Source organism: Larus michahellis, chromosome 7, assembly GCF_964199755.1.
Source record: "Larus michahellis chromosome 7, bLarMic1.1, whole genome shotgun sequence".
Lineage (NCBI taxonomy): Eukaryota > Metazoa > Chordata > Aves > Charadriiformes > Laridae > Larus > Larus michahellis.
Window position 1 is genome coordinate 54,758,971 of NC_133902.1, and position 12,051 is coordinate 54,771,021.

At 35.7% G+C, this 12,051-nt stretch overlaps 1 protein-coding gene across 11 annotated transcripts in view; it reads right to left on the reverse strand.

The window, feature by feature from the left end:
* The window catches only part of LRP1B (LDL receptor related protein 1B), a 743,839-nt gene that overhangs the window by 113,377 nt on the left and 618,411 nt on the right, over positions 1-12,051 (reverse strand). For all 11 annotated transcript variants that reach the window (XM_074595863.1, XM_074595857.1, XM_074595859.1 and 8 more), the window contains 4 exons: positions 10,742-10,929; positions 9,145-9,328; positions 6,931-7,016; positions 3,168-3,290 (listed from right to left, as the gene is read on the reverse strand). In XM_074595863.1, the coding sequence (XP_074451964.1) occupies positions 3,168-3,290; positions 6,931-7,016; positions 9,145-9,328; positions 10,742-10,929 (581 nt within the window). The remainder of the gene's footprint in view (positions 1-3,167; positions 3,291-6,930; positions 7,017-9,144; positions 9,329-10,741; positions 10,930-12,051) is intronic.

The window sequence follows — 12,051 nt, forward strand, 5'->3', positions numbered from 1 at the left end:
TTTCATTTTAATATCGCAGTAGTGCCATATGTCATCATGATAGACTGACCATAAAGGCACTCAACTCAAGCAAACCGGGAAAGATTACCTTGTTGGAAAGTAAATACTGTGCTCTTATTTCCAATATTCACGTGGCAGAAGAAAGAGGAACTTTCTAAGAATTAGTTACATTTCAGAAGGACTACATTATTAATAAAAAACCCAAGAGACGGAAGCAATTTAGTGACCTACTGGAAAGCCCAGGCTCTAGTGACAGGGATGTGCTATTCTCAAGGTTTTTGATGACTAGAATAATTCTGAGACTTGAACAAACGCCTCTAGTTATACGTGATTACAAATCTCATCGTGATTGTATGATTCAATCTTGCTTGGCTGGGAGTACTTCATGCTAAGTGTTGAGTGACATCTGAGTAGTCCCAATCATTAGAGTCCAACTTCTTCTAGGCTTAAAAATTCTATTTCTGATAAGGTCTATTCTGACTTATTCTATTCCTGATTAGGTCTGTGCAACTAGAACTCAAGAAAAAAAAAATCAGAGAGAGCAATACTTGAAAATATTTGAGATTTCTTAAGTACTAACAATGGGTTTATTACTGTAGTGTTCATTGTAATTTGTTGTCGTCTTCAGCACTAAAAGCGTGTGCAATCAATGTTTATACTAAACATTACACATAAACCTGATTATATATAACGGAACGTGTTATTTTTAATTTTATTTACCATTTGAAGAAACCGAAAAGCCTTCAAGATAAGAAGGGATACTGTGAGATACTTTAAATTAATTTTATAGTTATGAATATGTAAAAGCACCCTTTCAGGTTATTACGTTATTTATCACCTTATAAAATCTTTTTAAAATTAAATCCAGGCACGCACCCATTTTTTTTAATATGAATAAAATACTTTATTTTCTCATACCTTAACACTTCCAGTTTCACTGTTTTATCAATATGTAATTGCAGCAACCGCTGCACTGGGACATGGGACATTTCATGTAGAAACGGATAGCTCTGCAAACTTAGATAGTGATTTAGCTACACTATCTAGAAGCATCGAGCAAAGTAATTAGCCTCTTTTTTCTGATGACTTTTCCTTTGGAGAGTCACTTTAAGCTCATTCCAGTCACTGAGATCATCAGTGTGACATTTAACGTACACAATCCAGCTTACTACAGCATTTTCCAATAACTGACTTCATTTGAATCTACAATACTATACATAAAACTGTGTTAACGTTTGAACACATTTATGTGAAAAAGTTCTTGCTTCAATTGTATAAACTTCTCCTCCGTGATCAGATGTAGAAGAAAAATGAGATGCCACCAGGTTACCCAGAGCAAGAAAGCTAGAGTTGGTATACTGAACAGGTGTTACCTTCTAAAGGGGAAATCGTAGGTAATATATCGAATAGTATCATTTACGCTAACAGCCTATTTATTTATAGTAAATAGTAAAACAAGAAGTATGAAGGAAATAAAATAAGAAAGTCATACTTCAAGGGAAAAGGTTGTCAACCATACAACCTCTCTTCCATGACAAAAAAAAAAAAAAAAAAATTAAAACAGGCTTGCTGGGAAACTAATTATTTGTAACATCAAATTGAAATCTAAGTCAAAGAGACATAAAGTTATGATTTGGCACTGGATAAAAGATTACTGACAGAACATCAGGCAGCTACAATATATAATTCTTGATAATTTTTTGCACAGATTTTTAGCTTTCAGAGGCCAAATCTGAGCCAATTTTTTTCAGTGAAAAAATAAAATACTCTTATGAAAATTAAATGCACTTATTTTCATAATTTTTTATTTCAATATGGCATCCTATTTGAGTAAAATCTCCATCAACATGACACTCATTCTGTAAATTGCAAAATATTAATGAAGGACAAAAGAAACACCCTCGATACCCCCAACCTAATTTTCTTCTAATGTTTGTTCAAATTTATGCAACATTTCCTTAAAAAAAGAAATTATTACTACATCATTAGAAAGCAACAGGAGGTTTTTTTGTACTCTCTCACCTGGCAATTACGACTTGTTGACTGGGAAAAATTCTTTGTTCTTCTTGAAATAGTTAAGATTAGAAAGAAAAAGTCTGGGGTAATCCCCAGTCCTGAAAATATTCCCTAAAATAAGAAAATACAAACTCATCCAGAATGGACAAGAAGCTGAAGAGGATGCTTTGTAAAAAGTTTAAAGGCAATAAGTACAACTCAAGGATTTAATGGATTTTGAACCCTACACTTGCCTGTCTCCTATTTTTTGCAGGAAAAAAAAAAAAATCTTTGCAGGGACTTGCTAGAACTTTTTAGTGCATGCTGGATTTTAGGTTTACCCCAGTGGAATCAGAGCACCATAACTTATGCTCATCCACATCTGTTTTAAATTCTAAGAACAATTATTTCCATGTGAGGGATGTAAAGAAGGTTCACCGATGGCAGTCAGTTTCAAAACAACCCTCAAAAAGACTAAAGTCGGTGTGCTCTGAGGATGTGTCTGGTCCATGCACTAAGATGCAAATGAAAAATAGAAATCTATAATTTACTGGTGTACAATGAGAGAAAAAAAATCACAGGATATGTTCCTGCTCATTTGTTCCATGTTTAAGAAGGTTAGACATAAGAGAATAAGCAACGAAGAATTCCTTACTGCTCATCACACACTCTGGAAAAATGTTCACATAAGTAAACAAACGTGCTTAATATTATTCCACTACAGAGGCAAAACAGACAGGTTGTGCAGAAACGTGAGCACAGTTTTACCCTAGATTATTCACAGCAAAGACATTGAGTTATTTTCACTCTCAGTGTAGTGGAGGTGAGACAAAAGCAAACTGAAGACCATAGAAAATTGTATATACACAACTTACACCCAATTATACCTTTTTTTTTTCCTGTGGCATCCTGTAAACCACACTGAACTGCCAATTCAGTCAACTGTCAATTAAGTCTTAAGGAATTCAGATCATAAATACAGTTCTCTTAGTCCCTACCTCTACTTCAAATAAGATACAAACACAACTAAATTTTACTAGACTGGCTACCCCTTGCCAGGTTTTGTACGCATATACAAAAACCTCATGATCTGGGTTAAAAGCATGAAGGAGCACTTCCCAAAATACTCAAAAAATTTAATTCTAGTAGTGACATAATTAACCCCCAATTACCTTGATGTCACTTCCATTTAAACACATTCTGTTTATGCGGCTGCCATTTGGTCTGCTGGAATCAATCCAATAGATGAACTCTTCTCTATAGTCGAAGTCTATCGCAATCACATTGTTCAGCCCCTAAAAACAGAAAAAAAAAAAAGTCCATTTATTCAAATGTTTGAATACAAACTGTTGAATAGCATTCAGAATGCAAAATACATTGCCTGCAACATTCAAAATGCTTTATTTTACTGACTGCATATTTTTGAAGTACCGCTCTCATTTTTCCACACATAACTTGTAAACAATCAGAAAAAGATAAAAATTGTAACAGAAATAAATTTGGTGACAAAGAACTATCTCACTTCAGAAATGCAGATGATGTATGAAACTAAACAAAGCTTCTGCGTTTTTCTTTCCTATTATTAAAATGAACTTTAGCAGGATATACATTTCCCTGTTAATGACTACCTTTGTACTACTTTGGCAAACTAAATGACATTCATTTTATAACAATAAACTCAGAAATAACATAAAATTATTATCTATATTAATACTGAAATGTTTTCATTAATAAAAATTAATCAGGAATTCAAAATTGTGATCTTCAAAGAAGCATTAATTTTAGTTCCTGAATAAGGAGGTTTTAAATCTTAGATGCCATATCGTAGGTATTCTGTACAACCATATACGTGACAGCTGGAGATCCAGCAAGCATCTGGAAGTCTCCTATGGCTCCAATTACTAAGCCAATACATTGTAAGAAAGAGTGGTGGATCATATTTGAGGTACTCCTGTGGGTTGGAAAGAGAAGTCATATAATAATGGCTTTTCATCCCAAATGGCAGATAAGAAATAGGTACTGCACTCAGAGGCTAGCTCTTATTTCCTTAGCTGAGATTAGGGAAGTCTTCCGCCATAAACTGCTTAACATTCTGAGATGCAGTGAAATCACAACTATTCTTAATATACAAAGATGTTGTTATTAATCAAACATGCCCAGAGAAGCTGTGGCTGCCCCATCCCTGGAGGTGTTCAAGGCCAGGCTGGACGGGGCTTGGAGCAACCTGGTCTGGTGGGAGGTGTCCCTGCCCAGGGCAGGGGGTGGAACTAGATGGTCTTTAAGGTCCTTTCCAACTCTAACCACTCCATGATTCTATGGAGCAGCAGCGGTAAAAAGAATGGATGCAGTTCGCACTCCTTTTAAAACCGCAAGATCAGTTAATCAATTCCCGTATCAGCCCAATGCCATTCCACTCTCAGGTAGATCAGCAACCTCCCTCGTTAATGTAACTCATACTTGTAGAGGGGACATGCTGGACTAGCCAACTCTGAAATAAACGACTAAGAACAACCATATTTAGTTGTACAGAAAGTGATACAGGGCTCATCTGCCAACTACTGCAGTGTAATCCTGTAAATCTATCTTTTGGTCTAAACGTAGAGGAAAAGAGTGATTCGGCTGCACAAGCCGTCATTAAAGAAAGCCCAAAACAATAGTGTTGGAGGACTACTCTCATTTTCAAAACTCACGTATCCATGCACGGTGTTTTAACAAAACCAACTGCAGCTCTGTCAGTGATAACTATGCTGCAAAACACTTTTTCTGTCTCTTTTTCTACTACTAGTATAAATGCATCTACAGACAATCCCCCCCCAATTCTTAACAAAGAGACAACAGATGAATGAATACAAGAGAGCATCCAAAATTTATAACATTCATGAAATCAAAGTTAGTAATTTATGAAAAATTAGCCTTATATCTGCATATTCTACAACACTGTAAAAATTTCTTAATTATCCAGACTAATAAAGAGAAATGACTGCCTGCAAGTCTTTGGTTTCAAGTGTTTTATTTTGGGGTCAGTTTAGTTCCAATATTTATCAGAACAACAACTGCAGGTAAAACTATTTCTGTAGACCCGCAACAGAGTTCTCTGCCCAGACAACACCTCCTCTTCATGATCTACATGTCACTTTTAAGTCTTCCTAACGTAATTCTTTGTCTTTTCTCATGTAATCTGCTTTTAGAAGGAATAGGGAAGCTTTCAAACAGCATCAGCTGCGTTAGTCTCTGATTTTAAACCCGTGGTTTTGTTTGTTTCTGTTACACACAGCACACGGTATCCTAGGCCGTGATTTGCGTTGCCTTGGTGCTCCAATTAAAAAAACGCAGATAAAACCCACAAATAATGAGGAGGAAGATTCTCTCTATCTACTCTATGGACACCCTAAGAATTTTGATGACTAGGAGTGAAAGAAATGGAAGGCAAAGAACATAAATGAAACACAATTCAAACAGTTGTACTGTTTATGTATATTCAAAAAAAAAGAGGAAAAGGCTGGTATGTAACAACTCAGAGCAGACTGAATGAATTCCTACTTTCAGCTCCTTTACTCTGAGTTTATATGAAGAACTGTTAGAATGGCAAAGAACAGCTCAAATACTCAGAGAAGGCTGGTATTTGCCTTCATCTGGTAGATGTCTAAGAAAGAGCCGATCCACCATAGCATTACAAGGACAAAAAAATGTCCTTATGAGGCAAACAGCCCACCTGTTCTGCTGGTATAGCTCCCTCCTTTGCTTTCAAATCAGGATGTTTTTTAAGATGTCGTATTTGTAGGATCAAAGGCCAGTACGTTCAATATTTTTTAGACTAGTGAATTAATGTGATATGAAAAACACAGGTTCTCTTCAATGGCTGGAGCTACATGGTCTCTAACGTACTGAAGAGGAGTCCATTAAATTCAAGACTGATGAAGGTCTGAGTCAACCTGTCAGCACCAACCATAACGAAAATTTACTGTTGCTCCCCTCTTTTCACAGGCTTCGATTAATTGATATACCAGCAAAAGAGGAGAGAGGCAGTGAGATGTGAATGAGAGGTAGTCAGAAGGATTTCAGAAGAACAAACAGACTTTAACATAATGCTTGCTATGCTTAAATAAAGTCAATGTTTAATGCAAGATGGTTAATTTTGTAATTACTGCTGTGGAGACCTGAGCACCTTGTGACATTAGGATGCACAGCTCGCTGACGCAAGAAGTCACAAAAAGCCTAATGCTACTGACTGGCAATAACTGATTTTCTAGTTTTCCTACAATTCATTAATTAGTACTCAAGGAAATAGATGTTCTTATTAAAATGTATTTTGGAACTCTAATCTCTGGTAACTACACTTAGGTGAAGCATCGAAGCAGAGCAGAAACTGCTAAAAAATGACAGCTCTGTACTTACTGGGTGACTTTCTATTTTTGTAGGTTTTTTTTCGAATAAGGTTTGGGTTTTTTCCCTGCAATAATAATTTAGAGTAATTATTTAAAAATTAGATTTAGCCAATATATATGTTCATGTATTATAATATTTTAAGTCTTGGATTTGTCTGTCTAAATCAAAAAAATAGACTTGGATTATGACAGTAAGTAGCCCAATAATACACGGCCGAATAGTTTGGGGGTTTTTTTTGATTTGTTTGGTTTTGTTTTGTTTTTTAAACAGAAATATACAAATTGCACAAAATATATTGTGATGGAAGAGGATCACATATAACATAATTTTTTTAGTACATCAGACTGACTGACGAAACAACTGCCTGAGCTTTAACCACGTCAAATTCAGATAAAATAGTCAATTTAAAATATTAAGAAAACTCTGGATACTGCAGTTGTTTTGTGGTGCACACAATGCCAATTGGAAGATGATCTTTCTGTCAGTTGCACACTTTAGAAAAGAATAAACGTATTGAGTTAAACTTAGAGCATGGTACTATGATTATACCTGTTTCAACAAAGTGTAGTTGGATCCATCAGTGCTAATTTTTCTTATTTCATGATGATCAGCCAGAATTAAGAAAGGTTCCTCATCTAAACCCCGGGAGAAAGAATATATTAGACTAGCTTTTACGTTAATTTATGGAAAATCAGGAATACAATGCTGAAATACAGATGGTTTGAAAAATAAATGTTACATGCTCTGATCAATGTTATGGATGAAAGAAATATTTAAAACATTCAAATGTTCCAAGAAAGATCAATGATGCAGTATAAAAATGAACAAAGCAATCAATTAGTATATCTTTCAGTGTAATTTAATTTTTTTGCCTTTGTAATATGGGAACCATATTGTATTTTATGCTAATTTAATGTCAGAGTTAAATTTGAAATATATTTCATACCACTTGTTTTAATTTCAACATTCACTTTCAAATCATCACTAAGACTATTATTCGTTGTGGTTGCAAGCCAAGAATGTTTTGACCATTGCTTTCTGAGATTTCAATACTCTGAGCAGTATAGCCACAAAGAAACAGCTGTTTGGAGAAACCTTGATTCTCTAATTCTGAACTGAAGCCAGATTTGGCTTTTTTAACCCTGGTTTTCTAAGTTCATCAAAAAATATTCCTTTAGATACTTAATTCATGCCATCACATGAAAACATGTTTGACATCTTTGAAACATCTCTGACACTGACATACATAATAGGAAAAAAAAACAAAACTAAAAAATTCTTTTTTAAAAAAAAGTTGTCTTTATTTTAGCTCTATTAACAGAGAGCTCAGCTAAAATGAAAAAAATACTATTACTACTACTAATTAAAAATGTATTTAAGACTTGTATTTACTGCTCATACATTCTGGAACGTATTGTGTTGTCCAGCCTACTCTGCTCTTGCACTGAATACACTGTACCGCTTCGCTTGCATTTTCTGCTCCACTCTTAAGACATTCTCCAGTCCTTAAACGATCCAAGGCACCATCCTCAGCACCGACTGTTAGTGCTTTGTGGAGAACGGCTGTAATGCTCTGCTCTCTGGTAAGGAGTTCAAGGCAACTGATGGAAGAAATTAGCACTAGGCCGAACACTGACGTGTTGGCACCTCCTCCTCGCAGCACAACCATCCTTGCCACAGCACAAACAGCTCTGTCGTGATCACTTTTGAAGTCTGATGCATTAGACTTCATCGAACTGTATGAAGTCAGTTCATACAGTTTGAACTGCTCCAACAAACCGTACTATGATGTGTTCCAGCCCCCTTCTTGTTTATGGCTTCTAAATGTACGGGTGGCTTGCAAGGCATGAGATAGGAGTAAAGCAAAAAACAGATACTGTATTTCTGCCCCCTCCCGTGTTTCCTCTGATTACTTGGGGAAGAAGCTGAGACAGGAACATGAGGCAGACAGAGGTTCCAGTCTTCTTGCCATTTAGAAAGAAAAAGTTTTTTGACAGTTAAAACCAAAACACACACCAAAAAAACCCTTTTGTGCAAGACTGGAATAAGGAGGAGTCTGCTCAAGCTGAAGATTGCCTCCTGCACTATGAAGGAAATCCAGCAGAACGCAGTAATGAGATTTTTGTTTTTTTCCTGTTGAAAAAAGTTTGCTCTTTCTTTTACTGATCTAGAGAATCCTACTCATTGAAACACATAAAAATACTATCAGTGCCATAGACAGAGGGGTTAGGAAATAACCAATGTTCTTAGATATCTTGAACTTTACTGTGTATTACATGTGAGACTGGAGGATTTCATATGCAACAGAAATAATGGATTTTGCAACTTGTATTGCTTTTTCCTGTTCCTCTTTTTTATACCAGGAGCTTGAAGTATATTCCAATATTCTAAAGTTGATGACATAAACCAGCAGAAGTCTTTTAAACACTTATCATAAACATACTATTAGCACGTGACTCAGAAGTAGAATTAAGTGATGTATTTTAAGTTTCCTCATACTTTTTCTAATACAGTTACTAAATCAAACTGTCATAATCCACTGTAACTATTCACTGAAAACGATTTGAGCATAATAGATACTAAAAATAGAAATTACTACATTCAGACATCAAATCATGTTCTTACTGTTTATTGAAGTGTAGCGTGCTTCAAAGTAACTCTATTTATCTTGCATAAAAGGGTAACATAGACCTTGGAGCTAAGGTATTTCACAAATTATTTTGGATAAAGCTGTGGATTAAAAAAAAAAAAAAAAAGTGATACCTGAAAGGGATTTGCAGCCATTTAGGTTATCAGGCTGTATTTCATACCCCTCTGCACACAAGCATTTGTAAGTTCCGTATGTATTGATGCATTGCTGGCTACAGGGAAATCCAGATGAACATTCATCGATATCTATACACGTTTTGCCATCATCCTTCAGCCGGAATCCAGGCCAGCATTGGCACTGGGAAAGAAAAGGAAATACATTAACTTTGAATTACTCATTGATTCTGTTTGTTAGCTTATGTATTTTCTTCTGAATATGTTAGCATTATAATCTTTTGCACGTAGCCTCGGTTTTCCAAGTAACATCTTAATTACATCGCTATTTATACTGTTTACAGGCAGACATACCCACATTACTTTTCAACTATTGCTGCTGTGATCCTGTGAAAAATTCCCTCCCAAATAATCCTGCAGAATGAGTAATTATTCTTTCTTCTTTAACTGAAGCAAAAGTAAAATAACATCTTCTCACAAATATGGAAAGGATTCTTCCATTAATTTAATGATGGATGGACCCTTTGGAGCTTTTTATTTTCAAGTACACGTGTGCTTTTTGGTAAAGATAGACAGTTTTTAATAATTTCTCTTGATGCATTGATAACATCTAGCATTCTGTGCAGCAGATACAGTAATGTGAATGAGAACTCTTGAAGCTGATTTTTATTGGGATAGATGATCACGGTGGCGAGCTCATCACATGCAACGTGAGCGATGCAAAATACAACTGGGTAGAGGGGGTTTGACACAGGGGCACAGTTTAATCAATGGAAAAAAAATTGTGTCCTGTTCCCTCCTGGATCCTCTCTATCATTCTCTGCAGAGACCCATGACATGCTTTCTCCACACCAGTGCTGCTTCAACAAGGTTTTTGCAGTACCCAACCTAGTCTCCAGCTCTCCAGTCTATGACCTCCTAACTAGGACATGGTTTCAGAGGTTTGAATACCTTTACAGCTAAGCCATGCTGGACAGATTTTATTTAGTTCTCAGTGAGGCACTATTCTATTTAAAAGACGAAGAGTTTGGGGGTGCAGTTGGGGTTACTTCATAGTTAAACCCTGAAAAAAAAAATCTCTTCTATTCCCAGCTTCTATTTACAGGTTAGTGCAGTCAGTGGCAAGGGTTTACACAACATCCAATTCCTCTCTATGGCTCAAGGCCAAAGAGCAGATTCAGGCGATTCAGAAAACACCACCACATGCAGACCATGGTTTTATTCTGCAACTAAGGCAATTATAGTTTGTTTCAATATTTCTGTGTCTTTGACTTAGGAAAAAAAAAATAATGGAGAAAACTGTTATTCCTGCTACTCATTCCTATGAGTTTTCCTTTTTCACAACCGATTTTCAGTGCTCTGTATACATCAGTATGATTTGTCACATTTAAAGCACTGTATGTTCTTTTCCATAGATTTAAAGTATATATTTTACCAGGTTATTTTATACAATTGGCTATGGTTTGCTTACTTGAAATAAAATTTTGAATGTTCTTACTACGGTAGGTAAGCTACTTCATGACAAGAAAGCACAACACAGAAGTTAAGAAACAGTTAAGATTTGCATTACGTTACACCACAGTTTGTAATTATTCACCTTGTATCCAACAGGAAGATCCTGACAATCTTGAGAACAGCCGCTAACTTTCTTACTGAGGCATTCATTAACGTGGCAGCTTTTCTCATCAGATCCATCACTACAATCTTCTTTGTTATCACAAACATCACTTTGAGGAATACACTTGCCATTTTTACACATAAAAAAAGAGCTGTTACATGACTGCTCTGGAAAACAAAAAAAGAGAGCACAACTTTGTGTGGTCTATTAGTATTTCGAATGGATTTTCTCATGGACCAGCTGCGATGTGTGCACGTGAGATGGAACAATTGTGTACAAACTGAGTATTCATTTCTTATTGATAGTATTATAATACCTTTTTACATTCCAGTGTCTTTAAAATTTTATTCCACTCCTGGAAAATGTGTGAATACTTCAACTTATTCCCTCCTACAGATTTGTTTTCATTTAATTGAGAATACATTATCTCTGCAGAAAATATAGTCAATAGTTTGCAAAACTTAAAAGGCATGGCTTCTCTGCCCTGTGGATGCTGAGGTGTTTAGTAACACGACTGACTGAATTCTGACACATTCCGTCTCTGAGGACATGCACACATGGTTTTTTTCCTGTTTGGCAAAACTTGAATACATCAGCTCAGCTACATTCAGTTCTTCAAATCAGAATACTTACAGTTACAGCAGGTATGTTGCCTTACCTCAAAGCAAAAGCGTGACTTCCATCAGAATCGGTAAGGAACTGGGCAATAATAGTCATAAGATACAATGTACAATAAAGTCATAAGATCTAGACAGAAGAATTGGTCTTTCAAAAAGCCACAGAATAGGATGTGATATACGCACCAGGATTCATTTTCTACTCAAAAACCAGTCAGACCTCAGCAAACTTATGTCAGGAGAAAATATCAATAAAACAAATCACATTTGGTCAGTAATTTGCTAATAAAAATAGACCCGGTTTTAATATAGCAAGAACAACCTCACATCTCCTTTTGTATGATCTATTCCTGTGTGATGAGTATATTAGATACATTAAATACTTCTGGGGCAAGCTATAAACTTTGACAATAATTATGTTAATATAATTTTATTTTAGTGCTAACAGAATTTATGCCTTAACGAACTAGCAGCCATCTTACGCTGTAGGAACTGATGGCTTGAACTTTGTGCATTGAGGTTTTGGATGCTGAGGACTGACAACACATTCTCCTTGAAAGACATAAGGAATATCACCATGAAAGCACTGGAGATTTAAGCTATGAGGTTTTATATCCGCCTGTCTACAATCCTAAACAATTGCTTTCCAAAAAGAAAGGTCATGCGTGTTAT